This window comes from Miscanthus floridulus, chromosome 2, assembly GCF_019320115.1.
Source record: "Miscanthus floridulus cultivar M001 chromosome 2, ASM1932011v1, whole genome shotgun sequence".
Lineage (NCBI taxonomy): Eukaryota > Viridiplantae > Streptophyta > Magnoliopsida > Poales > Poaceae > Miscanthus > Miscanthus floridulus.
This window is the reverse complement of record NC_089581.1, coordinates 153,016,230-153,034,089: the sequence shown is the minus strand read 5'-3', so window position 1 is coordinate 153,034,089 and position 17,860 is coordinate 153,016,230. Positions and strand designations below refer to the sequence as shown.

The 17,860-nt window shown below is 48.4% G+C and overlaps 2 protein-coding genes across 2 annotated transcripts; one reads left to right on the top strand and one right to left on the bottom strand.

Moving 5' to 3' along the window:
• The first annotated feature begins 4,284 nt into the window (after window positions 1–4,284).
• LOC136533429 (receptor-like protein kinase HERK 1) lies at window positions 4,285–7,481 on the top strand. Its single transcript, XM_066525985.1, has 2 exons — window positions 4,285–4,520; window positions 4,618–7,481. Exon 2 carries the CDS (start codon window positions 4,803–4,805, stop codon window positions 7,356–7,358), a length of 2,556 nt encoding a protein of 851 aa, XP_066382082.1. The 5' UTR covers window positions 4,285–4,520; window positions 4,618–4,802; the 3' UTR covers window positions 7,359–7,481.
• A 190-nt stretch (window positions 7,482–7,671) lies between these two features.
• On the bottom strand, window positions 7,672–13,076 carry LOC136533422 (calcium-transporting ATPase 4, endoplasmic reticulum-type-like). The gene is made up of 8 exons (XM_066525976.1): window positions 11,415–13,076; window positions 11,064–11,130; window positions 10,852–10,973; window positions 10,246–10,524; window positions 9,766–10,143; window positions 9,521–9,630; window positions 9,190–9,418; window positions 7,672–8,513 (listed from the first exon to the last, which is right to left on the bottom strand). The coding sequence occupies exons 1-8, from the start codon at window positions 12,837–12,839 to the stop codon at window positions 7,938–7,940; spliced, it is 3,186 nt and encodes a 1,061-aa protein (XP_066382073.1). The 5' UTR covers window positions 12,840–13,076; the 3' UTR covers window positions 7,672–7,937.
• Window positions 13,077–17,860: the final 4,784 nt, after the last annotated feature.

The following is a 17,860-nucleotide window of genomic DNA, read 5'->3' as shown; positions in this document are numbered from 1 at the left end:
CACCAATAGACATTGAAGAGGGCAAACATGCGCGGCCTTTTCTTGGGAACTTAGTGAGCACAGAGAAAGGGTGCTGAAACGTCACAATAACCTTGGGTGCTCTGCCTTGTGGGAAGCGGTGCGCTTGAACTCCAGTCAACAAATTAATGGACCGTGGATTTTGGAGGATGACAACAAGGTGCTGCCAGAAGAGTGTTGTGAATGGCGCTCTGGTAACGATAATGTTATGATGATGAAGGTGGTGATGAAGACAGATTCAGTTGCACTCGCTTCCTGTGACAGAGGTCGTTTTCTTGACGATATCATTTATAGGAATACCTCAAGGTTCAGTACTTAGGCAAAATGCGTCCAAATTGTCACTAACAGCCGGTGTATGTGAGTCGTGTCCATATATCCCCTTGCATGATTGGAGAACTTGGAGAAACCAATCAAGAAACTCATGGGAAAGATCAGCAATATAAATAGGTTGCAAATAGCTCAACACTGCACGCAAGTGGCGACGTGTGTGATTGTTTGTAGCTGATCCTGATGTTATTAGATCATCAGTAATTCAGTGTGTTTGTCGTGTGAGTAAAATTTATATTACGATCCATTTTATCGTCTTCAGAATCAGTTTATTAATTTGTCGCATTACCTGTACCTACAGCTGCATTACTGTCCATTGAATTAACTAGTATTTCTCTGTATATGTTTTGTGATTGCAAGAAAATGATCGTGCCTGGCCATTCCTGATCTTAGTTCCTTAACCATGTTGGACATGCAGAAACTAATGGTTATGTGTTAACCATTGAAAGTGATATTTTCTTTACTCTACTTTGCAGCAGTAAAAAATCAGTAGTTCCAACTTTAGGTTCATAATAGTGGTCGTCGCTGTTAGTTTTTCAAAAACATGTAAATATGTAATTATTATACACGTCTCAGTCCCTTCTAGGGCAAGCACACCATGCTTTGCAGTGCACCTGTTGTCGTTACAAGTTGAAGAATGGGGATATTGGATCGTCTTCGAAGATAGGATTTGAAGGATATATGCTTTGGAAAATATGTCCTCCTCTGATCCTTACAATATGCTGTATTGCTCTGGAAGCCTTTACGATGCCATTTACGGCCAGGATAGGGCACAGCCGCACAAGGGAAGACGGGCCTCACCGTCCCCATCCCATACATAACCGCGATCCTACGCCAACCGCGATCCTACGTGCTGTTTATTTGGGCTGATTTGACTTATAGTCCAGGGTTGAAAGTATCGTTGACTAATTTAATGTAAAAAAATATATAATTTGTTGGCTAATAAATCGTAGCTTATAAGGGCAGTCCCAATGCTAGAAACTACGTATAGTTTCTATACCTATTAATTTTCATAGACACTATGTATAGAAACCATGGTTCCAATGGATAGTTTCTACAGAACAACTTTTTATCCAATCACATACACTCTCTCTCAATTCTCTACCAATCACATCCCTTCGTGTCTTGGTTTTCGTGTAGACATGGTTTCTAACTTAGACCCGGTTTCTATGATTTTTGTTCTCTCTCTTCAATAACTACCTTGCCACATCAGCAAAATACTTAGGTGGCAGTACAATTAATGCCCATAAAAACTATAGTGATTTCTATATTGGGAGTGCCCTAAGTTAAATACGACCAAACAAAGACATGTGCTAGTTTCTTGTCTGTCACTACAACTTTGACACAGACACAGAAACAAGTGGCCGCCTCCTTTTATTATTTGTTATTCCTAGGGCGTTGGTCAAGTCAAGGAAGGAAGAGAGATGCCGCGTGAAGGCGTCGCTTTCCGCCACGTCTCCGCTCATCCAGCTGCTCCCCAACACTCTCGTCCTTGTCCCTCCACTTCGTCGTCCGGTCATCCTCAACCGCAACCCAACTCCGGTCAACTCGCGTAGGCGCCGCCCCGCAGGGACCCCTGCCGGTCTGCCCCTAGGGGCTAGGGCGAGACGGTGCCCGAACTGCCCGTACCATACGTGTCCCCCTCGCGGCGCCGACGCGGCGCGTACTGGTGGCACCAGGGTTCACGTCTCCCTCGGCCGCCGCGCGTTATCCTCCAGTGCCAGTGCGCTAACTGACCAGTGGATGGAATGGAGGTGTGGGTTTACACTCATTTTTACCGGTCCTTGTGTCCACACTCCAGTGTCGTCTCCCCCGCGCGCACGCGAAACACGCAGCCCCGTCTGTCATAGTGTCATCCTCTTCGTATAATACATGTCTTTCGTCTATGATGATCAGGAACAGACAAAGCATCACGGTGCAGCGAGAATTCCTCTGAAAATAATGGATCCGATCCGATCCAGCGTGCCAATCAATCCGATTCCGTCGTGTCACGGTGCCATCTAATCTAATGAGCCCTGAAACGTGTGCATCGGCAGTGTATGATCTCGTCTCGTGGTGGGGCGCACGACGACGGCACGACAACGACGACCGCGCCTGCCCTGCCACTGCTCTGGTGGTCGGGTTGCGTGCGGGCGTGGCGGACGACGGGTGCCGCTGGAGACTTCCGCGGTCCTTCCCACCTCGCGACGCATGGATTCGGAGGGCCTGCGACTGCGAGTTGGGAAAGCAGGAGCACTAGCACCGGGCTAGAGATAATCAGACTTTGTTTAGTTGAGTAAAATTTATAAATTTAGCTATCGTGTATTTTTGTTTTTATTTAATAATTAGTATTCAATTATAGACTAATTAGGCTCAAAACGTCCGTCTCGTAATTTCCAATCAAACTGTGCAATTAATTTTTTTTTCGTCTACATTTAATGCTCCATACACGTATCGCAAGATTCAATGTGATAGCTACTGTAGCACTTTTTGGGAAAACTTTTTGAACTAAACATGGCCTTAATGCTCAGAAACGAGTGCTCGGCTATCATTATAAACCAGTCGAATAAAACCGAGAATTCCTGGTCCCTAAAAAGGCATGTATCGTATGCCGTTCTCGATTCTTCGCTCCCCCACTCGTTTTCGCCTGCTGCCAATTTGTCGCTGCTGTGAATGGAACCTCGTTGAGGTCGACGTGCGCGCACAAACGGCCGAGTGAGGACCGGCAATGAAAAGTGAAAGAAACCTGTTTAATCCGCCAACTAAACTATAGCGTTTTGTTCGTTTGGTTTATAAACCATATTTTTTTAATTTATGAATAGTATTTTTCTCTTACAATAAATTAACCTATAGTACTTTTAATCATGACTTATCAGCCAAACGAACAGAGTATATAACGGGTCAAATTTAGTTGCCAGAGATTCAAACAGTCCAACTAAAAGACCAGCTAAAGTATAACTGACTCTAGCTGTTTCAACTTAGTTAAATTTAGCTCAAGTTTAGTTGTGTATTAGCTGGAGCCCAACACTCCTACTAAAGTTTAGCTATGAGAATTTTTTGCTGAGTAAAGTTTAGCTTTAAAATTCTACTAAACTTTAGTTTGGTGGATAAAAAGGGGACTAAAGACGGATGCTTGCCTACTTGGCCTGGTGCCGTGATCTACCGTTTCTTCCTCTTGTTCAGTGATGGTAAAATGCTCATAATCATAAACACAGAAGAGGATCTAGGACGTGTGTGTGTCTATATATATATATATATATATATATATATATATATATATATATATATATATATATATATATATATATATATATATATATATATATATATATATATATTCTGTAGCCACATTCATTTACGATAATTTTATATACTAATTTACGATAATGCCAATACATATTTATGATAGTTGGGTTACTATAACACATGGGATATTTACCATAACGATATAGTAAATCACTTAGTAAGGAGTTACTATAATCTCGTAAATTAACATAGTAATTATCGTAACTCAAAGTGGCTATAGAATAAGTTATTTTGTAGCCAGCTACAGAGTAGTAGTTCTATATATATATATATATATATAGGGAGAGTATATTTAGTAGGCAGCTACAAAATAAGTTATTTTATAGCCACCTCCATTTACTATAATTTTATATACTAATTTACGATAATATCAATATATATTTACGATAGTTGGGTTACTGTAACACATGGGAATATTTACCATAACATTACAGTAAACCACTTAGTAAGGAGTTACTATAATCCCGTAAATTAACATAGTAATTATCGTAACTCAAAGTGGCTACAGAATAAGTTATTTTATAGCCAGCTACAGAGTAGTAGTTCTATATGTGTGTGTGTGAATGTTGCTAACGTCATATTAGAGGTAAATGTCCTGACCTTCCTTTAGAATTACGTCAACGAGCTACAAGATCAAATACGGGCGTAGTAGGTCTTTGGAATTACGTCAACGAGCTACCAGATCAAATACGGGCGTAGGTAGAGTTTGCCTGACAACCTGTAAACCACGAAAATGACAGGATTAAAGGGATCACGATAAAATATCCAAGCCCACCCTCTACCTGAGATCCTCGGAAAATGACAGTGATATGCTTTCCCCACTAACCAAAAGTTCCAGCGCCTCCAATATTACCTCCATGGCTAACCAAATCTCCAAGCACCAAGCACCGGTTCCGCGTTCCTGTGGGTAGGCAGCGCCTACTACCTGCTGTGCCTATCCTGCCAATTCGCAGATTCACTTTCAGCCCGCTGCCAAACAAGCTGCAGGTTTCTGAGCAGCTCCTGTCCAGTCCTGTGCTAATCATCCACCATGACTCCCATAGGGCCTTGATGCTGCCTGCCCTGCGCCGCAGCCAGCCTCGACGTCTCTGTTCCAGGGAGACGTCCATGAGCTGCTTCTGCTTCTAGAGCCACGCTGATGGTCTTGCCGCGATTCATCTTCCACCCCGTCCATGGCTCGCCCCGTTCTTGACATGCTCCTTCAGGTCGCCGTCGTGCTGTCCGCGCTGTTGGCCGCCGCGCGCGCCGCGTTCACCCCGGCGGACAACTACCTCGTGCTCTGCGGCACGGCGGCGAACGCCACGGTCGACGGCAGGACGTTCCTCGGCGACGCCAGCCTCCCCGCCTCGGTGCTGTCGGCGCCCCGGGGCTCCGAGGCCAACGCGTCGGCGACGGGGTCGGCCAGCGGCTCCGACGATCCGGCGCTGTACCAGTACGCGCGCGTGTTCGCGGCGCCGTCCTCGTACACGTTCGCGGTTAAGACTCCAGGGCGACACTTCGTGCGCCTCCACTTCTTCCCCTTCCGGTACCAGTCCGGTGACCTCGCCGCGGACGCCAGGTTCAGCGTGTCCGTGCAGGGCCTGGTGATCATCGACGGGTACGCGCCCGTCAACGGCACGGCCGTGGTCCGGGAGTTCTCGGTGAACGTCGCTGGCGGCACGCTGGCGATCGCGTTCACGCCGACGCCGACGGGAATGGTGGCGTTCGTGAACGCCATCGAGGTCGTGTCGCACCCCGACAACCTCTTCGTCGACACGGCGCAGAAGGTGAATCCCATGGGCCAATACACGGGGCTGTCCACGCAGGCGCTGGAGACGGTTCACAGGGTCAACATGGGCTCTCCCAAGATCACGCCCAGGAACGACACGCTGGGGAGGACGTGGCTTCCCGACGAGAGCTTCCTGGTCGACAGTTCCGTCACGGTCCACAGAGATGTGCCGCCCTCGACGCTCCGGTGGACGGCAGGCTTCGCGACCGCCGAGACGGCGCCAGGCATGGTCTATGCTACAGCGACGGAGATCAACACGACTCTGATGTCCGCGAGCACCATAAGCGTGCAGTTTAACATGACATGGAAATTACAAGCCACGCCGGGGTCGGCGTACCTGCTCCGGCTACACTTCTGCGACATAGTCAGCAAGGCGGCGAACGTATTGGTCTTCAACGTCTACGTCGGCGGATGGATTGTGCTGCCGGACTACGAGATCTCCAGAGACACTTACAGCGTCCCGGCCGTGCCGTTGTACAAGGACTTTGTGCTCAGCGCCAAGGACGCCAAGGGCAACATCACAGTGAGCATCGGGACGTCCACGCTGGGCAACGCGGACCCAGACGGCGTCCTCAACGGCCTCGAGATCATGAGAATGATCGGGAGCACCGGCGGCGGTGGCGCCGCCTCGTCGCAGAGCGGTTCAAAGAAAACCACCATCGCAATCGTCGCCGGTTCGACCGTCGCGGGAGTCACGGTGATGATGGCTGTCGCGCTCATTGTCCTCACGGTGCGGCGAAGGAAGAAACAGGAGAAGAAGGCGTCGAACACCTGGGCCGCGTTCTCGGCGAGCGCGCTGGGCTCCCGGTCGCACTCGCGCAGCTTCGGCAAGAGCAACAGCGGCGGCGCCAGGAACAACACGATCACGCTCGGGCAGAGCGCCGGTGCCGGGTACCGGATCCCCTTCGCGGCTCTGCAGGAGGCGACGTGCGGGTTCGACGAGGGCATGGTGATCGGCGTGGGCGGGTTCGGGAAGGTGTACAAGGGCACGCTGCGGGACGAGACGCGGGTGGCCGTGAAGCGCGGCAACCGGCAGTCACAGCAGGGGCTGAACGAGTTCCGCACGGAGATCGAGCTGCTCTCCCGGCTGCGGCACCGCCACCTGGTGTCGCTCATCGGCTACTGCGACGAGCGCGGCGAGATGATCCTGGTGTACGAGTACATGGCCAGGGGCGCGCTCCGGAGCCACCTCTACGACTCCGAGCTGCCTCCGCTCTCGTGGAAGCAGAGGCTCGACGTCTGCATCGGCGCCGCCAGGGGGCTGCACTACCTCCACACCGGCTCGGCCAAGGCGATCATCCACCGGGACGTCAAGTCCGCCAACATCCTCCTCGACGACAGCTTCATGGCCAAGGTCGCCGACTTTGGGCTGTCCAAGACCGGGCCGGAGCTGGACAAGACGCACGTCAGCACCGCCGTCAAGGGCAGCTTCGGCTACCTCGACCCGGAGTACTTCCGGCGGCAGATGCTGACGGACAAGTCCGACGTCTACTCCTTCGGCGTCGTCCTGCTCGAGGTGCTCTGCGCGCGCCCCGTCATCGACCCGACTCTGCCCCGGGAGATGGTGAACCTGGCGGAGTGGGCCACGCAGCGGCTCAAGAACGGCGAGCTCGACAGCATCGTCGACCAGCGGATCGCTGTGTCGATACGGCCGGAGTCGCTCAAGAAGTTCGTTGACACCGCGGAGAAGTGCCTCGCGGAGTACGGCGTGGAGCGGCCCGCCATGGGGGACGTGCTCTGGTGCCTCGAGTTCGCGCTGCACCTGCAGGAGGCGTCGCCGGACAGCTCTGGCACAGACAGCACGCAGCTAGTTCCCAGGAGTGCGTCCAGATTCCATCGCAACCAGTCGACCGTCAGCGACGGGACAGAGGCCACCGTGTCAGCGAACTTGGGGGACCTTGATGGTATGTCGATGACGAGAGTTTTTTCCAAGATGACCAAGAGCGAGGAGGCTAGGTGAAGCTAAAATTATCTTGCATCTTCGCATCATCCCATGTACAGGACAGCAAAACGGCAAAGACAATAACCCCGTTTCTGTTCCATATATGTAAATTTCAACAAGTGCAGAAGAAACAATGTACATTCACTGATTCACACATGTAGAAACAATGTCCTCTAGACACCCTAACAATGCTATGGATCATCATCTGCCCAAGAGGAATCTCACAAAAAAAAACACACATAACTGCTCATACGACTGCAACAAACGTATTACTGAGCAACATGTCAGAAGATTCGCAACATAACAGTAGCGCATATAGCGCACCATTAGAGAGAAAAAGCGTCAGGTAACCATTGCTGTATCTCCAGCATGTTCACAGTACCAGCATTTGTTACAACGAAAAAAATGCAATGTGTTCAACGCGATCTGATTATGAGTTCTATAGAATACCCTAGCTTGTCCTGCACGGTCATATTCCCAATCTAAAACACTCAGAAAGGATCGAGGCCCTTAGCAACTCAAAAAAAAAAAGGGGTGTCACATCGAATATAGATTCCCCGTGGCACTACAGATTCTAATACCGATGATCACTAGCATCTACTCTGCCTTCCTCTTCCCTGATTGTTTGCGGGCACGCGCTGTCAGGCACCGCCCCACAAATTTGAGAACCTCATCGATCAGCACCACTGGGAAGGCCACTGCTATCACCAAGAGCCATTCGTTCAAACTGAGGGGCACAATCCCAAACACTTGAGCGAGGAAAGGCACGTAGAGGATCAAGAAATGCAGCCCAAAAGAAACGGACATGGCCAGAAGAAGCCACGGATTAACCCATGGCGGCATGCTCAGAAGGCTGCCATCCTCTGACAGAGCATTCAGTGAGTTGAACATCTCAATGGCCACCAAGACAGACAAAGAGAGGGTCGTTGCTTTGATCTTGCCACCCTGCAAGTAATCGCATGGATTTGCATCAAAGCTGAATGTCCTCGCTCCTGCAGTGAATGGCGACACCTTGAAGCCCTCCCATGAGGAGCACTGGCCCCAGTTTGAGAGCTGGGAGTACGACACAAGTGTATGACCATCACTAGCCAGGTCAATTCCCAGGAAACTGCCATGCGTGTACCAGATGATGAAGACTCCCACCGTTGCAATCCCAACATAAAGGCCAATAACCTACACATGCATGGGCATGGCTCTCTGGTTAGTAAAAAAGAAGTAGCACAGCTTGTTTCATGTGGTTGCATAGGCCAACTAGAAAAATAAGGTAGCATCAAAATCCACAAGGCTATTTAATAGATTTACAGGAAATATAATTCTCTATAACCCATTCATGCTTCATTTCTTATCATCAGATATCCTTTTCACTTTAGTTGCAGATCAGTTAGATCAGATTTGACAGGCAAATAGATCTGCTCCAGACATAACTTTACATATTTATTCAAACATGCGAGTCTGATGCTGCATTTTATGTTTCTTCTTGTTACTAGAACAAAGACAGATATATCATATCTAAGTGGTGGATGTTTAAACACCAAATGTTGTTCACATCATTAATTTATCAGAAGAAAAGCTCAACCCTAAGTTAGCACATCCAAGAACACTTTGGTAAATTGGTGGCCATATTCATTCTACTGGGCTCAAGATCTTAAGGAAACTTAGTTACATTATGATAACGCTTACAGGTTTACACTACAAACTATTCACCATAAAACAATTTAGTAGATATAACTTGTTCAAAAGCATGTACGTTTCAATTTGCTACACAGCTTCATTGGACGGGAAAAAACAAGAGACCACCATATTAATCTCAAATCCATCAACTAATCAAATGATCAACTGGAAAACGTACCATATACCGAAACAGGATCCAAGGAGTGATCAACGAGTCATCACTTCTTCGAGGAGGTTTCTTCATGATGTCTTTATCAGGCGGGTTGAACCCCAAAGCTGTTGCTGGAGGGCCATCTGTAACAAGATTGACCCATAGAAGTTGCACTGGGATGAGACCTTCTGGAATACCTAAAGCCGATGTCAGGAATATGGATGCGACCTCTCCGATATTTGAGGAGATCATATATCTGCAGTTCACATAGCACACATGACTCAACAGCTCACACATATTTTAGTTTAACCAACAATTACACAATGAAAGTTTAGCCATAGCTTATCTAAAAACAAACCTAATAAAAGCCTTCATGTTGTTGTAAATAGACCTCCCTTCACCAACTGCTGCGACTATAGTACTGAAGTTATCATCTGCAAGTACCATATCCGAAGCTTCTTTCGCAACCTTACACAAGTTGATAGGACAACATGTCAGACACTCTTCCAACCAAACATGAGAGGAGAATAAGCGGCCGCAGCCGCTTATTCTCGCAGCCAAACAGGCCCCAAAAAAAATCAACAGTAATGCAATAAGCAATACCTCAGTCCCTGTAATGCCCATTGCAATTCCAATATCAGCCAGTTTAAGAGCCGGTGCATCATTCACCCCATCACCAGTCATTGCAACCACTTCACCGTCTTCTTTGAGCAATCTAACTATCTCCTGCTTGTGTTTTGGTTCTGCCCTGGAGAAGAGAAGGCCACCCTGTTGTCTTAAGAGCTTCTTTTTATCAGAAAGCGCCATGAATTCCTTCCCTATGAAGCTTTTTGAACTGATATCTTCATAAGGGCCGAAAACCCCAATCTCACGGCAAATGGCCTCTGCTGTTTCTTTGTTATCTCCTGTTATCACCATAACACGTATTCCAGCAGCTCTGCAATCTTCAATTGCTCTGTGGACTTCTTCTCGGGGAGGATCCTGTCAATAGTGTCTTTGAGTGTTACAGGTATATGCAATAATGAACAGAAGGAAGAATATACACATTTGAATAATCTTAACCAGTTAAGTAAAAGTTCTCACCCTTAGACCAACAAAACCACAAAAGATCATATTACTCTCTATGGAAGAGTAGTATGAAGGATCGAGTAGATACTTGTGAGCTGCATGTTCTTCACCATCATATGTTGCAAATTCTGCCAATTCATCCTTGTAAGCAAAACCCAAACAGCGCAAAGCACTGGCAGACATGTCACGGAGTGTAGATAATATGAGCGCCTTGGCACCATCATCCAACAGCACAACAGATCCATCGAGCAACTGAATGTGGGTACATCTCTCTAGCAGATTCTCTACTGCTCCCTGCAAAATTTATTTCCACCATGAAACAATAATATGACAAAGAAAAAGACACGGCCAACACATTGCAAGCAGTAGTAAAGCATGACATTTCCATCACAAAAAATTTTCATAATTTGCAAGGAAGTAAATGACATCTGAGTGATAAAGTATCAAACAGGTAATATGATGCAACCCTTTCAAGGGAAAAGGAGGGAGTAGCAAAATGCACAAATGGTTGGACAACATCAAAGCTTAAACAGACCAACAACAAGAAGCAGGTGATTGCTGTGCACTTGAAACTGACGATCTAAACCCACAAGGGATGCAAACTCCAGCACAAATACTTACCTTAACAAGCAGCAAGTTCTTCCCAGAGTTTACTTTCACAATAACTCCCATTGACTTTCTGGTGCGATCAAATTCCAGAGTTGCTACTCTCTTAGCAGCATTGTTCCACCACTGGCAGCACCCTTAAACAATAAATAAAAGAATAGTAATTATTACAGAACCTTTGACGATGTGTACGGAAAACATTTTACAAGGCAGAAAGGAATACATACTGAGCAAATCAGATGAATCCAGAGATGGAGTATAACCACCAGGAAGCCCCATTTTCTCAACCAAAACCTGCCAAAAGTTGAACAGTCACACCACAACGTAAATTCAACAATTTCAGGTACCTTGATGAAAGAGTTGTGTTCAATCTTTTTAATTGTAGAGGTCACTGAAAGTAGCTACCAGTTCTTTTATCATCTTTTTATTTTGTTGTATAAATTGCTATTAACTTTTTTTGCAGATATACATTACCTGCTCCCAAGCTACATGCAAGATAATTTTGCAGTAGAAAAAAAAAACTTAACCATAACAGCATCCCAAATGAAAGGAAATTTTATCACATGAACAGATCATACTTTCAGAGCAGCTTCTGTGGACATCCCAGTAGCAACATACTGATGCTCAGAGTGGGCAATGCTTGCATCATTGCAAACCGCAGCGATCTTTGCGATCATCTGGAGATTTTCATCCATACTCAAGCTAGGCCAATCATGTATCTTCCCATCAGTCGGATCATAAGTGGTTCCATCAACCTTAAAGCTCCTAAGTGTATCAGGCCACCTCCCAATTGCCACAAGCTTCACTGCTGACATCTGGTTCGTGGTCAAAGTTCCAGTCTTATCAGAGCAAATCACAGTTGTACAACCCAATGTTTCCACACTGGGCAGCTTCCTCACAAGGGCATTCTTCTGGGCCATCTTCCTTGTGCCGAGTGCCAAGCACGTGGTGATCACAGCAGGCAAGCCCTCTGGAATTGCTGCAACGGCCAGTGCCACTGCAATCTCAAAGTAATATGTGCACTTCTCAAATGAGAATTTGAAATTCCTAGGCCACCCGTCAACATACTCCCAGGAAAGGAAATACTTCAAGTTGATGAGCCAGACCAAGGCACAGATCACCCCAATTATGGCAGTTAGCGCCTCACCAAACTCATTGAGCTTCTTCTTCAGTGGCGTGTCGTCCTCCTCCTGAGATGCCTCCTGGATCTGGGCATGGATCTTGCCAATTTCGGTGGCCATGCCAGTGCCCGTCACAACACAGACAGCACTGCCGTTGACAACAGTGGTACCGGCAAAAACCATGCACTCCTTTCCCTGGATGTCAATGTCCTCCAACTCGATCTTGTGGCTGGTCTTATTAACAGAAGCGGTCTCGCCAGTGAGAGATCCCTGCTCGACGCGGAGGGTAGAGCTGATGAGCTGGAGCACGCGCATGTCCGCGGGAACCTTGTCCCCGACCCGGAGCTCAACGATGTCCCCGGGGACGAGGTCGCGCGCGGGGAGGCCATGCGACCACCGCCCATCACGCTTGACGGTTGCGTGCTCCGACTGAATCTCCTTGAGCGCCTCGAGCGCCTTCTCGGCGTTGCTCTCCTGCCAGACGCCGACGACGGCGTTGACGATGAGGATAAGGAAGATGACGAGCGGCTCCACGAAAGCGGTGATTCCCACCTCGCCCCCTTCCGCGCCGTCGTAGAGCGCGAGGACGAAGGAGACCACGGCCGCCAGGAGCAGGATGCGCACGAGCGTGTCGTCAAACTGCTCGAGGACGAGCTTCCAGACCGACGGCGGGGCATGCCGCTCGAGCTCGTTGGGCCCGTACCGCTGCAGCCGCGCCGCCGCCTCCTGGGAGCCGAGGCCGCGGTCCGCCGAGACGCCCAGCTCCGCGAGGCACTCGCTCGGGGTGCGCGCCCACGCCGGGAAGACCGTCGCGGCGGTGTCCGGCCCGGGAGCGGCGGATCCGTCCCGCCGCTTGCCTTCGTCCTGCCCGCCCTTACCCATTGGGTCGCCGACTCTCTAGATTCGAACGGAGAGGAGGCGTCCCTACTGTCCCGGGCCACCGAGGCCGCGAGATCGCATGGAACAGAAACCCTAGAAGAGGGAAGGGAGCGGAGGAGGCGGCGGCGCGGAGACTGGGCAAGGAGGCGATGGCGATTGGTGGCGCAGCGCAGAAGCAAAAGGGAGGGGTGCGAAGCGTTCTCCTATCCCTTTTTCTATATAGTGGTTCTATATAATGGCGTAAACTATTTTATAATTGCGGGCGTAAATGGACGGATAGATTGGGAGGAAATAGTTTAGTGGGCGATTAAATAAGGGGATTCGTGGGCTGCGCTCGCCGGTTTATCCCTTTGCTTCCTTGGACTCTTGTGGCTCTGCAGGTGGGGCCGAGAAGGGGCGCCCACGTGGGGACAGTCTGTCAGTGACAAGAGGGTTCGTTAACGTGGCGGATAGGGTCAGTTCGTTGTGAACTTGTGATGATGAGGTGTGCGGGTTAATTAACCGGGTAGAGGCAGCGGAGCTTCATGTTTGCGATAGATGCCTTGCTTGAGCCGGGAGGAGTTCGGCGACGTCAGCAGGAGAAGCCTGGTGACGCCACGTGTGCGCCCGGGGATCTGGGCTTCGAGGCCCGTTGGCGTTTGGGCCTGCGCGAGCACGGGAAAAGGGTCTGCCGCTCCTTGCTCTCGAGACTGAAACGTGGGGCCTCTATTGCGCGCCGCTTTGCTCGGATCGGGCCGCGAGGAATCTTTTTTGCAAAAAAAAAAGTGCGACGTTAGCCGAGCGAACCGGTTTCCTCCACGTCTCCCGAGCGAAAGTTGGTGCCCGTGACGCCACACGCACCAATGGCGAGGCGCCACGTCATCACCCGCTCCAGGCAAAGCTGGCCTGCAGCTGGCACTGGCAGGCAGGCTGCGGAAAGTTCTTGGAAGCGGCCCGGCGCGCCGGGCGGCCAGGAGGCACGCAGCCAGCACCGTTCCGGGTCCGGCCGAGACACGGAGTTTTGGTGGTGTTCGTTGACTGTACTTTCAGGCTTATCAGCTAAATAAGCTTAGATAAATAGGGATGGCTGCCTAGCGCTGCCGGTGTAGGGCAACGACACAAGATTCGCGGCAGCGCGCCGCACGCTCACACGGCACGCCCCGTGCCGTGCCGCCGGCCCGTCGCCGTGCGGTCTCGGCTTGCACGCTCGGGGAATCACGCACGGTTCGCGATCGGAGCAGCTGGAAGTCGCCGGCCGTGCTACGGACGACGCACGGACAGCGCGCGCAGATCTGGGCAGATGGGCTACAGAACAGGCGCGAGGCACGTTGCTGTCCGTCGGCCGGCCCCCGGGTGACGGCGCTGCAGGCATCGAACTGAATTGTAGCAGAGGACTGACTGTACACAGTGCTACCGGGCGAGGACAAGGGGGGCAAGGGATCGGTGCTTCTGCTTTTGCGGTACGGCGTGGTACAGGAGGAGATACTCCGAATCGTGTCCGCACTTCGGCGTGGCGGGTCCCGTCCCGTGGCCAGGCAGAACCGCACATGCGACGGCCACGATTGGCAGGCAGTGCGCACGGGAGACAACCAACCCGGAGGTGGAGAGGGTGCGCTCTGCGTGACAGCACGCTACTACGACAGCAGGTGTATATCGAAAAGGAAGGGTGGACGGTGGAGAGAGATTGGAGCTCTGGCATCCATCCGCGTATGCACGAATGCGACCGTGGAATGAGTTATCTGACTTGAGTAGCTACCAGTCCCAGGGCCTTGTTTAGATTGAGGTTAGGAATCAATATTTGATATTATAGCACTTTCGTTTGTATTTGACAATTATTGTTTAATCATGGTCTAACTAGGCTCAAAAGATTCGTCTCGTAATTTACAATCAAACTATGTAATTAGTTATTTTTTTTATCTACATTTAATACTCCATGTATGTGTCAAAGATTTGATGTGATAGAGAAAGTGAAAAAACTTACAATCTAAACAAGGCCTAGCTCGAAAGCAAGGGCTCCTGTTGATGTTGGGATTGGATGCGAGCACCAGGAGACGATCGAGTTCGATCTAATATTGAGACGGCAAGGACAAGATTTCCTGCTGAAGTGCAAGATTTGTGCTCATCACCGATGCTTGTTTTTTTTTAAGGTTTAACTCGGATTCTAATAAAGCCATAGAGTTATACAAGCTGGGGATTCTAGCTGACGATGAGTAACAAATCTGAGAAGTCCATAGCGAAGAAACATCTCAAGCCATAACAGAGCAAAATATTATGTAACTACATGTCTGAACGAAGCTTTCTTGTTCACCCGCTTAGTTAAACAATGTGCTATTACTCGTCTTGGCTTTTCGTCTTTCTGCTTGAGAAGGTATGTCTAAATCTGCATAAGATTAATACCCATATAAATCGCAACAGTCGGTGGATTGAACAATGCTCTTATGGCGACAAGGAAATAAGGAGTGCGTCATCCATGTGTGCCAAGCGCTAGAAGCTGCAGCTTTGCAATTATTTTCTTCATTTGGATGACCTTTTAATGTTAGGGTTGGGTTTTAAGTTAGCTATAGTTTCTGTTATGTCAATTAGTCTTATTCTCCTGCTTGCAGGGGATGAAAACGGATTTTATCCATTATCTAAAAGAATGCAGGGTTTATCGTTGTTTCATTCACTTGGAAACAATGTCAACTATGTTTCATGGGGGATGAAACTCATCTCCTTTTCTCTTCTTAATCTTCATGCTACCTCATCACTTTTGCTGATGTGGGTATGTCACACTATAATAAATAATCATGAAATCGCTACGAAAGCTTCACTGAAACTGACCTGATAAATAAATTTATAGAGTTTAATCCATTATTCCAAAGGAATGTACATGAACTTTTTCTAGGGATCAAAATTCTCCAAAATTCATATATTTTTCCTTGTTCCAAGAGGTCTTAACATTATGTACCACCCAACTAATCCATTTTACAAGGAATCCATACTTTGTCTAAGAAATCCATACAAACGTGGCATATGTCTGTTCAAAGTCTATCTTAGGATCATCCTTGGTCAGTACTTTTCTTTTAACTCGCGGACAACTTTATTTGAAATCCAAATCACAACAAACGTGGCATATGTTTGTTCAAAGTCTATCTTTAGGATCATCCTTGGTCAGTACTTTTCTTTTAACTCGCGGACAACTTTATTTGAAATCCAAATCACAACTCCCTCCAAATTTTTTCTACCGGTGTCTTGCTTATTTAGTTATATTGATCAGCTAAGACCGAGGAAGACTAATTATTCTGTCTTGTAATTACGATAATGATATGTCACGGGCGTCCGTCCCATGACTCCCGTCCAGACGCGGCTCATTCTCATCCACTCATCCGCGGACACAGTTCGCGTCGCCCGCCCGCTCTGCGCTGCGGCCCCTCGCTCGCGGGACGGACGGGCCGGCGCCACACCCTCTCACATGGACTCGCGCCTCTCGTCGTGACCGTGCTCCATCCGCCTGTCGCAGCCACTGCCGAGGTCCGTGCCACCGAAGAGCTCCACACCGGCGACCTCTGCGCACTCCACGGCATCGAGCTCCACGCCGGCATCGAGCTCCGCGCCGACAATCTCTATTCGTCCAAGCAACAAGGTGACATTGCGTTGAAAAGCATGTTGCAAGCGTATGTTACAAGTGTTTCGTATGGATGTTGCAAAAGTAGATCGCGATGTTGCATATGTTGCAATGGTTGTACATTTATGTTGCAAACATCTGTCCCAATGTTTCATCTGCTTTTCTAGACGTATGTTGCAAGTGTGTTTATTTAGATGTTGTATATGTTTCACACATATGTGTCAAGTGTTTTATCTGGATGTTGCGTATGTGTTGCAATGGTTTTTAAGCGTTTCATATGTTTTTTGCATGTGTTTCATACGCATGTTACAAGTATTTCATCTGTCTCCAGACGTATATTGCAAGTGTTGTATCCGGATGTTTCAAATGTAGATCTAGTGTTGTATCTTTCTCCTCACCTTCCGCTGTCTTGCATCCTTCTCATACTGTGGAGGTGTGGCAGAACCTCCTAAGTTATAGGGCCCACATGCACCTGTCACTGTCCGACGACCTTTGACATTTATGCATATGTTTCCATTAACTTAAAAAGACTATCGGGTGTCCTCGGGGAACCCCGAATCATCCACGATTTCCGAGCAGGATCACGTTACAGAGTCATTGCAGTAATACAACACTTATTCAAATATCGACACCAGAGTAAAAACAGCGGAAGTCTTACAATAACATAATTTACAAAACAGTAGTTTCAAACCTCGCAACTAGGTTCGATGTTTATTACAAAACAAAATAGTGGAGTGGCATTATAATATAATACAAAACACACAAGGAGATTGCCCTGCCCAAAGGCCACACATTTACTTCTCATCGTCATCACAAGGTACAACTGTCATGCAGCACGATCCAAAACAGATCTGCTCATGAGGCTCACCTGCAACAAGGGTCAACGAACCCTGAGTATAAAAGTACTCAACAAGACTTAACCGAAATAAAACTGATAGAACTCAGGAATGCAGGCTCAGGGATTCAAGGTATGGTTTTAGCAATAATCAAGTTATTTTGCGTAAAAGCTCTTTGACAAAATTCTTTGTTTGAACAGTTTAAACTTTATAAAATCATATACAAAGATGACACGATCCGTAATGAGATCATGAAACTTCATATCCAACACCTTCATCAACCATTCTCAAGTTCCAGTTATTAATACTACGATGATGAACAGTGAGTTGAGTCTCCATAACCGAGGAGCAACGAAGATTCGAACCGATTATAAACCCAGCTGGGAATTCCAGACCACACGACATATGCAGGTCCCTGACCTACATATACCAACCTACCCTCGGATCCTCTAAAACAAGAACGGGTCCGCGCCACCCGAGAATACAGTACTCCACCAATCCAGCCCATAGCCACGTGGGTACACGCTATTCCCGCCATCTCTCCACTCCCAGTGCGTGAGTAGCCATTCTCGTAATAGAATCGCCAAGTTCAGGCTTACCGGAGT

What these genes read in the sequence shown, in the direction of transcription:
- LOC136533429 (XM_066525985.1), top strand. Translation starts at nt 4,803, where the DNA reads ATGGCTCGCCCCGTTCTTGACATGCTCCTTCAGGTCGCCGTCGTGCTG.
- LOC136533422 (XM_066525976.1), bottom strand. Translation starts at nt 12,839, where the DNA reads ATGGGTAAGGGCGGGCAGGACGAAGGCAAGCGGCGGGACGGATCCGCC. An exon ending in TGGGCATTACAGGGACTGAG is followed by an intron (nt 9,631 to 9,765) that starts GTATTGCTTATT and finishes AACTTGTGTAAG; the next exon opens with GTTGCGAAAGAAGCTTCGGA. An exon ending in GGATCCTGTTTCGGTATATG is followed by an intron (nt 8,514 to 9,189) that starts GTACGTTTTCCA and finishes ATGCATGTGTAG; the next exon opens with GTTATTGGCCTTTATGTTGG.